At 34.4% G+C, this 18,796-nt stretch overlaps 1 protein-coding gene and 1 long non-coding RNA gene across 2 annotated transcripts; one reads left to right on the plus strand and one right to left on the minus strand.

Moving 5' to 3' along the window:
* LOC130052506 (uncharacterized) lies at positions 1 to 2,943 on the minus strand. The gene is made up of 2 exons (XR_008800852.1): positions 2,627 to 2,943; positions 1 to 1,035 (listed from the first exon to the last, which is right to left on the minus strand). It is a non-coding gene; the product is annotated as an uncharacterized LOC130052506 (long non-coding RNA).
* A 2,676-nt stretch (positions 2,944 to 5,619) lies between these two features.
* On the plus strand, positions 5,620 to 18,126 carry LOC130052497 (3-oxoacyl-[acyl-carrier-protein] reductase FabG-like). The gene is made up of 9 exons (XM_056157651.1): positions 5,620 to 5,714; positions 7,681 to 7,814; positions 7,909 to 8,001; positions 8,212 to 8,297; positions 12,774 to 12,867; positions 13,030 to 13,099; positions 16,228 to 16,264; positions 16,499 to 16,562; positions 17,109 to 18,126. Exons 1-9 carry the CDS (start codon positions 5,669 to 5,671, stop codon positions 17,262 to 17,264), a joined length of 780 nt encoding a protein of 259 aa, XP_056013626.1. The 5' UTR covers positions 5,620 to 5,668; the 3' UTR covers positions 17,265 to 18,126.
* Positions 18,127 to 18,796: the final 670 nt, after the last annotated feature.

An 18,796-nucleotide genomic window follows, 5' to 3' on the forward strand; every position in this document is an offset into this window, starting at 1 on the left:
TTTATTTTCGGACTTGATTTTATTTCAAAGTATGAACCAGCAAAAGATAATGGAAAGGAAAGTTTTTCCAATGCATCTAATGTACAGAAGAAAAGTCAGAAAAAATGTGAATCCATTAGCTGTTCGTCATTTCCTGCAGAGTAAGAACTTTCTTGTTGAAACCACCACATGATATATTGTGTAGCAAGTGTAGACATGTGTGTCAGTAAATTCACATCCAACAAAATTGTCACCACCAATCTCGGCCACTTCCTGAGACAAAGTCTCTACAGACAATTTCAATACCTCTCGACAGAACCAGGCCTGTGGTAATGGTAATTAAATGACAGCCAGTTTCAATGTAATGCGGGTGTAATGGACCATTTTTGCATTACAAGTAATGTTAATGTAATGCATACTGTACTGCACATTATTTTTCATTACATTTACACTACTTCAAATATTTGATGATATTTTGAAGATTTAGAATAATTCATTTTATTAGTGAGATTGACTGAAGCATTTGAAACATTGATGACAATCAAATGCAATGAATAACTTAATAGATATGTTTCCTAACATTGCTGAATATTTTGTGTACTTATGTTAATGTATAATTAAAAATCATAATACAGACATAATTTTTCTGCCATTTCTTTAATATCTGACAGTATGTTATGTAAATGTGTAATGTAAATTCACTCTCAAGTAATGTAATACATTATATTTCAAAATAGGAGTAATGGTAAAGTGAAATTAAGGGTAAACTTCAGAGTCGACATGTTTCTTCCAAGCAATATAGTCTTGTTTGGATCCAGTTTTTCCAGTTCTGATATAACTGCCTAATTCTGTACAATGTAGGTGTCAATCTGGTCCCCCTATTGTGGGAATCTGGTTCCACATAACTGCTGTATAATCTGGTACCTTGCTATTCACAGGCACAACAAGGAAGCTATGTATGAATCTGATGGCAGTGATGATAGCATTATATGGATTCTTGTCAATCTGATTCATGTCACCCTTGCCATCAATTTTTGCTGTACATATTATATCATCCTGAAATTCAAATTACTCCAGTATTATATCATTATCAAAACTATATCATAAATGAAAGGTGAAGATAACAAACAGTGATCAATTTCATAACTCCTACAAGCAATACAAAATAGATAGTTGGGCAAACACGAACCCCTGTATTATGATATTCATATAAAAGTTGTACTTTCATGCCCTCGTGTATTTTCATTGATATAAAATTCAGAAAAATTACATTTATGTATTCGGTGGGAGATTGACATGTCTTCAACTAAACAATAGAGGACAGTTTAGCTACATGTACATTTCTGCATAAATAATTATATACACAAACATTTCATTTGAATTTGATCCCCCATCTAATAATTTTTGTTGTAGCTAATGTTGATATATTATCTTACTTCACAATTATCAGCAAATTCACAAAATATTTTTATGTTTCATACTCTTTCTTGTGGGAGATGTATGGAAAAATTTAATATTCAATAATATAAAGGAGATAAAAAATATCTGCTTAAATCATGGTAGTACCCATGAAATTCAACATTCTCTGAGTGATTCTATATCTAATCCCAATGCAGGCATGTAAGTTGTAATTGTTGAAATTAAGTTTGACATGTTTTACAATTTATCTTGAAATATGGCACATTTAAATTATAAAACCAAACTGTTCTTATGATTTTCCTGGCTTAATGGTGCTTTTAAGTATTTAAAAATTATTGAATGTAAAAATCATTCTGACTTTTCTAATCCATGTTTCCGCGTACGGCCAATATATATATATATATGTTAATTGGTTTCCACTTTCCCAACCTACCCTAATTAAAAATTTCTGTTGACCCTAACACATTTTTTTCTATTCTCACAGATTTTGCAAATGTCATCACTACAACAAAAATATATTTATTGACTTATGAAGTTATTTATTATGCACTAATACCAGACAGATTCCAAAACACAGAAACAGTTTTTGTTTACAGTAAATTGAAGAAATGTATCGATTCATCATATAACTTTTATTTGATTACTAAATAATCACTAAATTAAGTTTAAACATAGTAGAATACTAGAATACCAAATCATTCGAAAATTATTCAACCTATAACCCCCCACAGGCCTACATGTTACCCCAGAGACATATACCATTATGGAAATATACATCTATATACAATTATATGTCTCTTTAACCTATACAAATACTTTTTAGACCATACAATGATACATGGAAAGTTCAAAGTGTAAAGTGAGTCAAACATCATGTAAGAAAATTCAAATAGACCCGAGAAGGTCATACACTTGGAATTGAAAATGGCATGATCCTGAAACAGCTGATTTTTCTGATCAGCTGATATACATACAATTTTAAATCTTAACAATATATAATTATAATAGATAAACAATAAATATATGTTGACAACAGTTAACAGATTTGTTGTGGGATTTCCAACAGCCCAATGCGTGAATATTATGAGTTTATGTCAACACACCACATGCGCACCATACTATTCGTTCCATGCGACTTGTTTATCATTTTTAAGAGCAATTGGTACACCTATTTGGTTATACAGTTTAACGAGTAGAGGTGAAGTATATTCATATTTCTGAAACTTACGTTGAAATGCGATGAGTACATCCTCTGCAACTTCCACGAACAGCGCAAACAGGCTAACGGCGCGGTGTGTGAAAATGGCCGAATGAAGGAGATTGAAAAATATGGTGTGCCATTCGGGCTATAAGTAAAATAACCTTATTGCGTATTGGGAGAGAAAATTTCTTTTTCAAGATCTTATTATATATTAAACCACTCATTGCATAATTATGTTTTACAATACGTTACCACTTCTAATAATATATAGCGACGTTGTATGACGCAATCTTAAAAAGTAGAGCAAATTATAGGATTTATACTAGTAATGTAAACCTAAAAATAGTGTTCTTTCACGAACTCTACGTATAAAAACCAGTACATTATAGGACAAGAACATGTTAGAGGATATTTCTAACAAAAAATTATTCACTTTGGACGTTAGGCCGAATTTTGATAAACATGGTCTTAGTCCTTTATTAGAATGTTTGTTACTATTTCAAGACTTATTTTCCCTTTTCCTTTTCTTCAAAAAATATGATTATTTTGTTTATTTATCTTTGATCCCGAACTTTATTTTTGACTTTGATTCCGAACTTTATTAAAACTTTAACTTCCATGCATAACTACTAAACGTGTACGTCACTAATTGAAAATAATTTCTGTGATCTTATAATGGTAGATAATTATCTTTTCAATGCATGGTATTTCATAGCAACATGGCTGAGTGTTTGAGTCACATACAACATTACAACATTTGTTTTAATGAGAGGGGATGTCTTTTTTTATCTTTTATTTAATTCAATATCAACAAATATATAAATCATTCATCAACATTATTTCAATGTTCTACATATTCAAATATATGTTATATATCAATGAATTTGTAGTGCAATATATAATACAATTTTATGCAATAGAGAGGGGGTGTCGTTGCAAAATAACTAGAGAGAAAGTTATCTCATTGCCACAATGGAATGGAATCTACGCCTGTAAGTGACACTAAATATCTAGTTCGGCATTGTACCCATAGTCTAACCAAGGAATGTGGTGTCTGAACTGACGTCCGAGAATGTATCGTTATTTTTACTACGGATAACTCCGTTTACCTGATCTTGATATAGAGCTCACGGCGGGTTGACCGGTCAATAGGGGATGCTTACTCATCTTAGGCTAGGCATCTGATCCTACTTTTGGTATATCAAGGGGCATGTATTTCCCCAACTCTCTATTTTGTATTTCTTATCCAGAGGTGAAAATAGGAGTTATGAGATTGATCACTGCTCGTTTCATGTTATGAACTTTTGTTTGAATGTGTCTGATATTGTGTCCATTTCATAGCATATCAGTCTCCATTTTTATCAATAGTGTGCGCAAAGATGATATTCATATATTGTCACCTTGAAATTGCGCCCAATCTGAATGCATGACACGTTTAAAATGGATTCATTTGCAGTAACATGTATTTACTCATAAACAATGCGAAAATTCAGTAGCATCTCCTATGACTAGCATTTGACAATTTTATATATATATTCTAGACATATTTTTGCGCTTCAAGCTGGTAGCAACTTATGACTTATATATCAATGATACGGAATTCATAGGAATGTGGTCAACTCCGGTAATTCGATATAATGTTGTTTTAATTTGGGTATGCATTAGACTCCAACAGTTTTTATTTAAAGGACTTGTATTTCTTGTGCGACTGTCAATAAATATTCAGCTGGGAACCCACATATACGTGAACTTTGTTTAATAAGTAAGACAACGTTATGGTTTTTTAAAATAAAAACTGCCTTGATATCCAGCTTACGTAGGGTGAAATTGTCATGTGGGGAATGTATGGTAGCTCGTTCGCAGTCAACACATGGGTTAGTGTTGTTTCGGTGTTTAACTGCAATGATTATAATTATACTCATGAATTTGACGTGTAATTTCACACAAAAATTGTAGTACATTTTACCATGGCAGCCCTTAACCTTCTTGTGCAGTTTTCAATGAAAGATGAAGATAAAGAACAATGATCAATCACATAACTCCCACAAGCAATACAAAATAGATAGTTGGGCAAACACGGACACCTGGACACACCAGAGGTGGGATCAGGTGCCTAGTAGGAGTAAGCATCCCCTGTCGACCGGTCATACCAACCATGAGCCCTATCTCTTGATAAAGAAAACAGAATAATCCGTAGTCAAAATCAGTATACTACGAACGCCCTAACAATCGGTATGAAACACATCAGACAACATTTGACACAATGATGCATTGTATGTAGTATTGGCAAATTAATAGTATCGGCCGTAGAATTTGCGAAATACTGACTTTAAACGAGACTGTTGAAACCCATGTAACATAAACTTGTATGTCTGTAGCCTGTCTCGATTTAAAAACTGATCATACACAGAACAAGCTCTTGCATATCGAAGTTGAGAGATATAAACACCATATACAGGTGATAATGGGTTACTGGTAAATAAGTATGGGTAGTTGACAATATGTCAGAAAAGTAATAGGTACTCTGATGGTCAATTACTACACAAAAGGATATTCAAAAAAGAAAATATATGTGAATAATGTATATTCTTAGCTTTTGTTCTTGAAAATATCAAATTTTGAGAAAAGGCCTATTGGTTATCCGTGGGTCTAGCTCTTTGTTTGAAGTAAAATATAAAGATAATTAAACTCGCGTCAGTAAGATGCCGCCCATTATATATTTCCCACTGTAGGCTCTAGTGTAATTTTGATTGTTATAAAATTTACGATATGAAACAGAAGAACCTTGTCTCGTTGTCAACAGAGCTTACCAATTCTTTTGGAATACAATCATGTCGACAAACCAGGATTCTGTAAAAGCAAGCTCAGCTGGAAATTATTAAAAATTGATGGAGAAATCACAGATTAATCAAGTGCTGAGAGAGTATGCCAAATATCAACTAGCAAATTACTCATCATGTCTGGCGTAACAAAGATAATTTGCAACACTATATATTATTACGAAAAAATGTCCAAATTGGCCTCCATACATCCTTAGCGATATATTTAGATTTTGAGCAACTAGCCGCCATGTCTGCTATTTCTAAATTGGATGGAAAAGTTGCATTGATTACAGGTTTGTCGTAGCAAAATGTTACAATTATATTATTTTATGATATTTGGTCTCTACAGCCCAGTAGTTAAGTACATCGTTACTAGCTTGAAAATACGGATGCATATTTAATTGCTGTTATAAAATTTAGAAATTCATTTCAAAATTAAGGATTATCTCCCTCACGCATAGCTCTTATCCTTAGACGAATTTGACTCCACTTGTTTGGCACTCTGTTTTTCCCTAAAATAGCTCTAAAACTTCATTGTTATTTCGGATTTCAAACATTTCGGTTGAGCATCACTGAAGAGACATTATTTGTCGAAATGCGCATCTGCTGCATCAAAATTGGTACCGTACAAGTTTTACATTATGACCCCTGGAGCGAGACCTCTCCTGGTGGACTGTTAGTCCCCGAGGGTCTCTACAGCCCAGTAGCTGAGTACTTAGTTACTAGCTTGAAAATACGGATGTATATTTAATTGTGATAAAATTTAGAAATTCATTTCAAAATTAAAGATTATCTCCCTCATGCATAGCTCTTATCCTTAGACGAATTTGGCTCCACTTTTTTGGCACTCTGTTTTTGCATCAAATAGCTCTAGCAAGTTTATTGTTATTTTGGATTTCAAACATTTCGGTTGAGCATCACTGAAGCGACATTATTTGTCGAAATGCGCATCTGGTGCATCAAAATTGGTACCGTATAAGTTTTACATTCACATTATTTCCTTGTGGACAAGTCAAATTTCCTACAATGTATATATTATCATTGCATCCGTATTGAAATGCAGTACCTAGAGTCCTGATTCAGTTGCCTACGAAAAAGGGTACTTAAAAATATATTGTTTGTATTATGGTAATTGTTTTCTAGAATCATGACCCTCACGGACAAAATTTAGTGGTCGGGTTGCAAAAACATATAAAACAGCATTATTTCATAACCTATTAACAATCACAAACAATCGGAAATACCTGAGCCAAATTGATCACTGATCACATTACTCTAAATATTAAAAGTGCACAACAATGCTCCTTGATGGATGGCTTGACAACTCTTGACACTTCTGATATAGGCCTGCACAGGGTTTCCTGATTACTCTGCGAGGACAAAACTCATTCAATATTCTTTAGAATGTCCGCAAATTGACTGCCTTGGGATTCAATTCTTCTCCAGCGCTAGCATACATTTTGAAGATACCTACCTTTATATTGTATGAGGGTAAAAGAAGAACTTTTGAGTCTGTGGTTTAGTAAACGTTTTTGCAGAGGAAACCATTGTCTATAGTAAAGCAACCCAGAAATTTGTTCACTGTTTGCGTATGTCAAAATATGGGATGTGGGGTTTAGCAAATCATCAATGAACATGTGGAATTAAACCTTACACATCTAAGGATTTCACTATTGCCAAGATCTTCTCAATAAGACGTAAAATACATTATCCATACATACTCATCTTTCCTTGAAATAAAATTCTTTAAATGTCTTTCTTTGCCTTTAACCTTGTATTTCTCTATATATGTGAAAGCTGAAGATAACGAACAGTGATCAATCTCATAACTCCTATGAAGAGTGTAAGCGCCTGATCCACGATAAGCAAATGAGATTCATTCATGATATCATATTCTTCAAATTCTTCAATAGTCGGTTAAAGAGTTTATAGTCGGTTAAAGAGTTTATTACCCCATGTTACTTGTTTATTGTAAATAGGTCCGATTTTAAGTACGAATTGCTTACCTACTTACCTCAATGAACAATTCTTTGCATAAAATCCGATATTCTATTAATGTAGAAAACATCATGCTACTTTTCTTAGGGTCGTTTTAATAAAACTATTGTAGATCGGCTAGTACACGTTTGCTTGTACGTTTGTATACAATTCTACCTTAGCTGAGGAACTTTCTTTGCGATGTTTCTCCGCTTTGTATACTTTCTTAAAACATGGAGTATAACGGCTACACTCCATCACTGTGTTGTGTGTAATTTCCAGGTGCCAGTTCCGGTATTGGGGCAGGAACAGCCATTTTGTTTTGTAGGCTTGGTGCGAAGGTATCCATCACAGGCAGAAATGTTGACAATTTAGCTGAAACGGCTGCCCAGTGTGAAAAAGAAAATGGAAAAAGGGTTAGATATTACTGTAAATTTATTGTCGTTGCCATACACTTGAAAGCAGTTTGGGAAATAAAGTGTTACCACATCGCTCTCTTTGTTCTTTTAGCCGTTGACTCTTAGCGGTGATTTGACAAAGGAAGATTTTGTTAAGCGACTTGTTGACGAAACAGTAAAACATTATGGAAAATTGGACATTCTGGTATGTACGAGTGTAACATATTTGGTTGAACACACTACATGTACACTAAATTTATGCTGTAGCATGCTTATGATCAGCATGGATAATAATTGAATAACATGTATACATACTTTGAGAATAAGCCAAAATGAACTTTTTATAAAGCTTGAAAATGCATTCTATTTCATTCCATGAATATCTTTATTTTCAAGTTCTTCTTCAAAATAATAGGTCAATAATGCAGGGATATTGAAATCTGGAAGCATTGAAACAACATCACTGGAGCAATATGATGAATGCATGAATACCAACGTCAGGTAATATATAAATGTGAATACACAATTTGTACAAAACATCATATATGCCTGTACTTTCGGATTACAGAACTAGCCATATACACACAACAGCAGATCGAGGAATATGTAACAAATACTAATGTTATAGTTTATAACTGATCGTTATTTACTGAATGGTTGGGAAATAGCATCTCTGTTCTACTTTGATCACCAGAAATAACGTGTTTGTGAGACTGTTAGTTCGATAATTTGTTAAGTTTGATTTATCTCCCTTTTTATGGATAAGCGTGATTAAAGCAATGTCATGCGTTGATGATTAAAAGTTTGTGTTAAACTATTGTAAAAGTATGGTTTTAGTTATCACCAGAAAGTTTGATAGAACTCGCCTGGTAAACCATCCAAGCCTGGCGATTTATTATGTTGTAACATTTTGACAGCTTCATCACATTCCTTCATTGACGGAACCTCATCTAATTCTAATTTTTGTTTTTCGTTAACTATATTTAATATAGTGGTACTATCTAAGTAGGATTTAATGTTATTATCGTCAATATTCGATGATTTGTATAATTTTGTGTAGAAATCACACATTTTACCTAAATAAGCATTACAGTTGGTGGTAATATTATCTTCATATTTGATACGTTTGATAATATTATTTTCTTGGTGAGAAGATTTAAGTTTGATGAAAAAAAGGAGTTCGTTTCTCCTTCATCTATGCATTTCGCGCGGGATTTAATCTGTGCACCTTTGCCTTTTTATTTATCAATTCTTTTAATTCTGACGCTAATTTCCGCTTTTTATTCATATCAATTGATGTCACGTTTGATTCACTTTTACCTTACGTCAAAAGACAATTAGGTCCACATCATATTAGTACAAAATTTTACTCTGTTCCATTGAGAGTTTTACATACAATATTTGAAGAAGTCACAGCTAGTCTACACCTGAATATAGACTGAACTCTATGATTATGGATGTTTCCAATCACAGGCTCTTTAAATAACGACGGATCATGAATGATATTCCTTCACAATCACGCCGCAATTTTTTTTATGCTCAAATTTACAAAGGAATAGATGCCGTCAACAAAAGCAACATTCTTTGTCATAAAAGGGTTCAGTCGTGTATTCCAACTTATTTCAAGTTCAAGTCTCTACCTATTATTTCCTACCAATATACTTCTGCTTTTACATCCAAACTGTCTATTTATAAACACATTTTGCAGTGCCTAGATATAGTTTATCTTATACTTAATCTACGTGTTCTTGTTCTTAATCTTCTTTCAACTATAGTCCAGCTGGACATGTCATTACTGGTGATATTGACATAGTTGAAAATCAGTACTTCAAATCACTTATTCTAAAAGGTCCTAAATACAGAGAACATCGGTCTTTCAATTGGCGACATAATTTCATCTCTATTATGAATTCTGTCGAAGATTATGCCAAACGATGGGCTAAATATGAAGAAGAAAAACTTCATACATTGTCAGAATGGATTAAAAGTATGTGAGGAATTTTTAAATCCCCCATTAGACATATCAAAACAAAAGTACATACCATTTATCATTCTGTGTTTAGTAAACCAGAAGTGATAAAAGAATTAGATAGGTTACATGGGGAATATGTGTTGATTCCAGCTGACAAAGCTTGTAATAACATTGTCTTAGTTTGTAAGGCTCATTATTACAACTGCATTTTAAACGAACTTGACATTAATTCCACTTTTGGTAATCGTACTTATACTCCAACTGCTTCATAAGATGGGATCATGTTTTAAATCTATACAGGCTATCGACAAAACAAGCTGATGCTACTGCGATTTCAACAGTCTCGTTTAAAGTCACCATTTCGCAAATTGTATGGTACAGACTACAGTCCCTGAAGCGTGCTACTACACCTCCAAAGCGTTTCGTTTCGTTCCGTGCAGACCATTCACCGTTTCGTGCAGACAGTTCAGCGTTTCGTGCAGACCGTTCACCGTTCCGTGCAAACCGTTCAACGTTCCGTGCAGACCGTTTACCGTTTCGTGCAGACCGTTCATCGTTCCGTGCAAATCGTTTCGTGCAAGAATTGTTCCGTGTATGATCAAATCACGCCCATAGAAACGTGCAGATGGTTCAAATCACGCCCTTAGAAACGTACAGACCGTGCAAGTCATTTCGGCATGGGATATAGGACAGTTAAACATTGTTGGGAATTTGACCAATTATTTCAAAATGTCTCCAAGATGGGCTTTCAACAGTGAAAATCTGCAAATAATCGAAAGAAAACAGTTTATTATAAAACTACCAGGTAGAGCAAAATTCGATACTATTTTATCACACTTGATAGTTTCTAACAAGTGCAGAGATATGTAAATATCTGCCCTCATTTTTTTTTTATTTATTTTTTTTTATTTGCATGTAGGAATAATTTATTTGTCTTGTTACATTTGTATGATCAAGTTTCTCTTATTAAATAAAAAGTATTTTCATGAAAATCGTTTATCGGAACTGTCTGCATAATGCAAAGACCGACCTGTGTATAACTTGTATATTCTACGCAAAATCCAAGGTCCTTTTTTTTTACCACAATACTAGAAGTCAGTTAATCCGGGTATTTGAAATTAACATTCTTACAGAAGGTGTGAAAATCGGCGGGAGCAATTGAAGTATGACAAAAGAGGTGTTTTGTCTCTCAAAAATGAATGCAGTTTAAATTGAGGCAAATGCAACAATCTAATTAAAATTGGATGTTAGATCCGCTCGTATATCTGTTGACCATTGCTGTAGTTTGTAATTATTTGTTTTATATATTAATTTATATGATTTATTTCTCAATCTATTTCAATCATATTTTGATTGTTTCTTTTTGTTTTGTATCTTCCCTTCTTATCCAAGGTGACAGGTTCTTAACAACTGGCTAATTCTAAGTCTAGATGCACCCCCTCCCGCCCGAGAATATGTTCCAGTCTTACGAGAATTCTTTAATCATTTTATCTGTTGTCACACACATATGTAAAAATGTATAGGTTTATTCAAGATATGTTTTTGAGAAGAGGCCTGGAATATACAAATTGCACACGTGTTTTAACGGCACTCAGATTGAATGTACAAAAATAGCGATACAGACGCGACTTTTTCAATGAATTTAACAGAGCAATGAATAAATAAAGTTGAATAATAAATATCCCATGACGATACAATTTATGCATCTTTTCCCTTTATTTCCGAAGTTAAAAAATATTCATTTCGTTTTATTCCAACGTCTTCGTAAGTCATTATACTATTCCTTGTTTAAACTAACCCCAGGATGAAACAAATAATGCCGGAAAAAAATCAAAGCGTGCAGGTCATGCTTAGCGTTTCGTGCAGACCGTTCACAACCCTCTCCCCGCCCAAAAATATTTCAATCTTTCCTGACGAGAAATTTCTTGAAATCGCTTCATCTGTTTTCATACACGTACACATGTGTATAAAATGTATAGGTTTATTCAACATCTGTTTTTGGGAAGAGGACTGGAATATACAAATTGCAAAGGTAATTTAACGACACTCAAAATGAATGTACAAAAATAGCGAAACAGAGGCAACCATTTCATATTCAGTTTCTATGAATTTAATAGAGCAATGAATCAATAAAATTTGATTAATCAATATTCCGTGACGATATGATTTTTGCATATTTTTCTTTTATTTCCGAAATAAAAAAAATTCCTTTCTTTTCATTCCAACGTGTTCATTGATATAATAAGCAAAAACGAAATTTACCGCGTCGTACATGAGCAATCATTTGAAAATGAATCATTATCATTTCTTTCTCAACCTTTTTTTAATATCTAGAATATTGTAATAATATTGAAACTATTTGAACCAAATAATATCGAAAAAATCAAAGCGTGCAGGCCACGTTAACTGTATCGTGCAGACCGTTCACAAAGCGTGCAAGCCACGCCTACAAAGTGGTCAGCGTTTCGTGCAAAGCGTTCACCGTCCCGTGCAGACCGTTCAGCGTTTCGTGCAAACCGTTCATCGTTCCGTGCAGATCGTTTAGCGTTTCGTGCAAATCGTTCACCGTTCCGTGCAAGAATCGTTTCGTACCGTTCCGTGCAAGTGGTGTAGTAGTACGCTTCAGGGTCTGTAGTTATAATGATCTAGTTTGTAAATACTTTTTATCTGTGGGTAATTGACGTGTTTCATACCGATTGTTAGGTCGTTCTTGGCACACTGATTTAAACTACATATTACTCCGTTTACCTGATCAAGACATAGGTTTCATGGTGGGTGTGACCGGTCGATGCTTACTCCTCTTAATTACCCTATTCCTCCCCAGGTATATCCAAGGGTTCGTGTTTGCCCAACTCTCTATGTTGTATTCCTTAAAGGAGTTGTGGGGTTGGTTGTTGTTCGTTATCTTAACCTTTCATCAACTAATCAAACAAAGGATAAACTGCCTAAAAGACATCAGACATCCTCGCATAGATCATGTCTTAACGAAAATGATCTGTTTTCAGAGCTATTTATCATCTGACTATGCTTGCAGTTCCACATCTCGTCAATGCAAAGGGAAACATTGTTAATGTATCAAGTATCGCAAGTATCAGATCAGTGAGTATTCTAAATTTCTCACTTGCAATTAATGAATGCATCCCTGATGGGAAATTCTGAAGATTCATAGAGTTACTTTTCTTATTTCGAAAACCTGATTTAAACCTTATCAAAAGTTAATGATATTCATGTAAGAGTGACACTATATATATTTTTTTTTAGTTTCCTGAATTGTTACCATACTGTGTGTCCAAGAGTGCCCTAGATCACTTTACTAGGTGTACTGCAATAGGTAGGTGTTCTGTTTTTTGTCAGAATTCTCCATTGTGATCAGTTTCTGTCAGAATATATATACAGAGCAGTGACACTAAATGGATCATTTGAATTAAATTGAATATAGATGAACAGTAAATACATTTTTTCCTACCATATGTGCAGAAAGTAGTTACTTTGTGATTTCATATCTTTTTATCAAGTAAATGGTCTATTAAGCCCCTATCTTTGCTCTTCACAGATATGTTAACTCCTTTGAAGGAACAGCTAACCCTAACCCTAGGGAAGTGACGTATATCAAATGTGGATTTTAAAAGTAGTTTATATAAAGTGAAGTTACAAATCTTTTTTCCACATAAGCAGAATCAGAACATAGGGCTTTTTGTGGCCTTTAACTCGACATTTACAATGCAGCTATATCGACGATTATTTATCTATAAACAATACACAATTTCATTCATATGTCGATTTGATATATCCCAGTAAACTCAAAATCAAAGACATCACGTAGTCTTCCACATTTGTTTCATCTTTATGACAAACGTGACAACTTCAGCTTCCCCCTCTCCCTTCCCATATCGATGTACATGTTGTATTATACCATTATCACTTGCGTGAAAGGTGAAGATAACAAACAGTGATCAATCTCAAAATTCCTACATATATCTATAAGCAATACACAATAGACAGTTGGGCAAACACGGACCACTGGATATACCAGATATGTGGTCACGTGTCTAGGAGGAGTAAGCATCCCCTGTCGACCGGTCACACTCGCCGTGAGCTCTGTGGTGCTTATGATCAGTTTTTAAGACGAGGCAGACTATGGTCTACGGATAAATATGTTGATGTTACATGGGTTTCAACAATCTCGTTTTAGCAGTTCTTTGTCTACTAAATTTGACTGCGAATTGCCCCATTTACCTTTTCCAGATATATGGTTCAAGGTGGGTGTGACCGGTCAACAGGAGGTGCTTACTCCTCTATGCACCCGATCCCACCTCTGATCTTTAAATTTCATATCTTTCATTGAAGTTTGAGCTTAATCGCTGTTCAATATCATCACCTTTTCACTTTTCAGCACTGTACACCACCATTCTTTACAATAAAGTAAAAACTGGGCTGTTTGACATCATAGGCAGCTGCTTTCTCAATAAAAATGAAACACAGAAATATTCTTATCGTTAAAGGCGAAGATAACGAACAGTGATCAATTTCATAACTCTCACAAGGAATACCCAAAAATTAATTCAGCAAACGCTGACCCCTGGACATACTAGAGGTGGGATCAGGTGCCTAGGAAGAGTAAGTATTCCTGTCGACCGGTCACACCCGTCGTGATCCCTATGTCTTAATCGGGTAAACGGAGTAATCCGTAGTCAAAATCAGTGTGTCAAGAACGAACTAACAATCGTTAGGAAACACGTCAAACAGCATTTGACTCGATGATAGGTTGAAATGGCACACTAGATCGTTATAACAACCATAGATGTTGCGAAATGGTGACTTTAAACGAGACTGCTGAAACCCCTGTAACATCAAATGTTATCAATCATCGAAAAATTACTTTGTTAAACACCACTCTATCGAAATTCTGCTGGGCAAGAATTGTGCTCCATTATTACCTGATACGTTTTTATATCCTTATGAGGCAATATTTGCTCAAAAGATTATACATGAGAAGAATAAATCTCTTGCTGAGGCCTTTAACTCGACATTTAGAAATATTGAAGACGTTTTATCTATTAACAATACTCATTTTTAAGTCTCTTAAACGAAGTTTGGAGACTTATTGTTTTTTGCTCGGTTCTTCTCTTTCTTTCGCTTCTTTCTCGCGCCTAAAACTGTCCGACACCGTTCTCCGTAACCAGTTGATGAAAGTAATAGATATTCAAAGATATGGTAGGACAGTGTATCTAGATCTGCAGAAATGTTTTTGTGTTCAGATTGAGGGTGTTTAGGTACAGACTGGGGGATCTCTCTGGAGGGGAAAACTAATTCCAAAATTTAACAGATACAACTTGACATATATGATAGATAGAGTATTGGGGTTTTCGGAAATGAATTGATAGTGACAGGGCCTACAAATTAGTATCAAAGTCAAGTGACTCCAGTGACCTTAACCTATGACCATAAAAACTTGTATAGCTCTAGAACCAGGACGGATAGAGACATTGCATCATAAAAAATGATAAGAGGATGTTGGGACCTACAAACTAGGATCAAAGTCATATTACACCAAATTTCAAAATCAAAGTCTTCCTGATTTAGATTCTTTAAATGAAGTTGAAATTTGCATGGATTTTGTCATGGGAGGAAAATAGTAGTACTCAGAAAAAACGACTTTTATACAGCTAGTACTTCGTTTTGGAGACTTTATAATGGTAGATAATAATCATATTTTGTCATTCATATGTTGTTTTGATACCAGGGTATATCCCAGTGAACTCGAAATAAAAGAAACCACAGAGTTTATTTTTGTATCTTCTTCATACTTAAATATTTTATTGAACATAAATGTCAATGGCAAACTGACAACGCCCATATCTATGTAGCAATGCTAACTTATCACTTGCATGATGTGTCTATGTTTTTCAACTGATTCAATACACCAGAGTATGTCCTACTTGTGATTAATCATCGAGGCAGGCTATCAACAGATAAGTTTAATGTACAGGGGTTTGTCATCGAGGCAGGCTATCAACAAATAAGTTTAATGTACAGGGGTTTGTCATCGAGGCAGGCTATCAACAAATAAGTTTAATGTACAGGGGTTTTGAAGTCAGTTTCTCACGAATTCCATGGTCGTTATAATGCTTTTATTCATTTCATACGCATGACCAGGCCTCTATTTTCACACTGATTTGACTACGGACTACCCCGTTTACTTGATCAAGATAAAGGGCTCATGGCGGGTGTAAACGGTCCACTAGGGATGATTAGTCATCCCATGCACCTGATCACAACTCTGGGATGCCCACGGGTCCGTGTTTGTCCTATTTTTAATGTTGCTATTCGTTATGAAATAATGAGATTGACCACTGTTCTTTATACCCACTTTTTCACAGTACATCGTATTTACTATTAGTTTTGCAACAGAAATGTATGATGTCATGAAGCATTGTAAAATGTATCATGCTATTTCAGAGTTGGCCCCTAAACAGGTCCGGGTAAACAGTGTAAAGTAAGTGTATTTTTAGCAAACTACAAATACGTCCGATCAGCTAACATCTTTTAGCATTTTTCATTACTTGTAATGAATAATTATGATTGATAAAAGACAATTTAGTTCATCATACCATTAGTGTAATGATTTTTTGAAACGCATACGCTCATTGATATCAAGGGTATAGCACTCTACGGATAAATCCTTTACCTTGATTAGAAGATCTTTATTTAGATGTTCATGTATTTGTAGCCCCGGTGCTATAATTACTGATTTATTCAAGACGTTGGGAAGAAATGAAGAGGCCTATCAGGAGGTAAGCACAGACGTAAGGTAGAACAATTAAGATGGTAGAGTTAAATTATTTTGAAATGTTTTTGGTAGCCTGCTATATCTGTTTATTTACTCTATGCATGTATGTACACCCTCACCGCGTAGCTTTAAAAGTTCATATCATCAGCAGTAGTAGCTCTAAATAGTGGTTAGTTTAAAACTAGTGCCCAACTAGTGTTCTGAGTTTTAAATTTTCAAGTATAATTACAATTACTTCATTAATGATGTGTCAGAGGTTTAGGACGTACATTATACAATTTTATAAATTGGAAAGAACTTCAAAAACAGAATACTTTGACTATGAGCCTATAATCCACTGTTCTCTTGAGAGTCTAGAATGGGAAATACTTTTGCTCTAGTTTATTGTCTACACTAAAAATATAATTTTATCCGCGTTGTACAATATGATTGGTAATTAACAGCTGCACTTAACGTTGGATACACTCGTTTAAACACAATGGAATACAATGAAAACAATTTCAGTTTTAAGATGACAAAGTAGTGATGACATAATTTTGTCTAATTGTAGTTTCTAGAGCTCTCCAAAACAAAACATCCGCTAGGACGGTCAGGTGAGGTGGAGGAAGTGGCCAATTCGATTGCTTTCCTGGCATCAGACAGTGCTTCCTTCATCACGGGTGTACAATTACCAGTGGATGGCGGTAGAAACGTTCTTTGTCCGTGATAAGAAGATATATAATGGGGGAGATCAAAAGTTCAATGTCTGAAAAAAAAATCACGTCGTTTTCACCCCCCTCCCCCTCCCCATACAAAACTAAATATGATGAATGTTGAAACTAATCGATTAACAAGTAAAAACATACGATTATAGATAACACTCTGTATATCTCTTCTACTGTTTATTCACCAATGAAAGTGTACATCAGAACTGTTAAATGTTCGTTAAAATGTAATATTATCATGTGCTTTTTAACAGTCGTTTGTGTTGGTTTTTTTTTTCTTTTTCCACTAAAGTGTAATCGTTGTCGGATGACAGAAACTTACGAGAGATTTTATTCCCCCCTCCCCTAGCTATTTGAATTTAGATTTTTATCCGACATCGATCTTTTGATCTCGCCCCTGACACGTCCTTGATATCTTGCTAAGAACATAAAACAAAACTATACACAGCCACTTCTAGATTTTAACCGGATATAATTATTATTGAGAATGAAACTCTCTATATACTAATATATATATATATATATATATATATATATATATATATATATATATATACTAGTATATAGAAAGTTATATATCGTAACTTTGTGATACTGACACTTTGCCGAGGCTCAGTATTACTGTGTACATGTATATATTCCTGAATACATTAATCTATGCAGTAACTTGGTTTGATCTACGTTAGAAAGAAATTGAGGACTTTTGGTATTTGTAAATTCTAGAGATCATTCCAAGCTCAACATATATATATTACACCATTCATTTGGTTTTGTTGTTAATCGCGTGCATTTCAATCGCTAAAGTTATTTTTTTACATTTACCTGAGAATAAACATGATAAAGAATAAAGAGTAATTGATAAAGCGGAAATAGTTGTGTTAATGTTTATACACGGGCAATGCTGATTTAGAATGCGGACAACTGACGTTCATGGTAGTCAAAATTAGTGAGAAGTCTCACTCTTGTTTGTGTGACGTCTCACTCTTGTTTGTGTGACGTCTCACTCTTGTTTGTGTGACGTCTCACTCTTGTTTGTGTGAAGTCTCACTCTTGTTTGTGTGACGTCTCACTCTTGTTTGTGTGACGTCTCACTCTTGTTTGTGTGACGTCTCACTCTTGTCTGTGTGAAGTCTCACTCTTATCCAAACTCCCCGTCGAGGCCTCATTACGTCACCTACGAATAGACCTCTCCTATGTGACGCAGCACAATATACATATTTGTATATTGTGAATCCGCGATTATCACGCAGGCAAATAACACTAAAGAAGTAGTTCGCAGTTAAAAGTTTGAAAATATTGATATTGAGAGCATTAATATAAAAGTATGGATTTTATTTTAAACATAAAATGATCAAAAGATCATTAAAAAGTAGGGAGACTCTGTTCAAATTATTGTGTAAAGTAATGAACTTGATGTTTACGTTCTTGTTTTGAAAGTTGTTTACGTTTGACATTATGTTTTTTCGTCATTCTATAGTGACGTCACAGTATACGCGGCCTAAGAAATCGCTATCCCATAATGCCTAAGTGGAAG

This window comes from Ostrea edulis, chromosome 3 (genome assembly GCF_947568905.1).
Source record: "Ostrea edulis chromosome 3, xbOstEdul1.1, whole genome shotgun sequence".
NCBI lineage: Eukaryota > Metazoa > Mollusca > Bivalvia > Ostreida > Ostreidae > Ostrea > Ostrea edulis.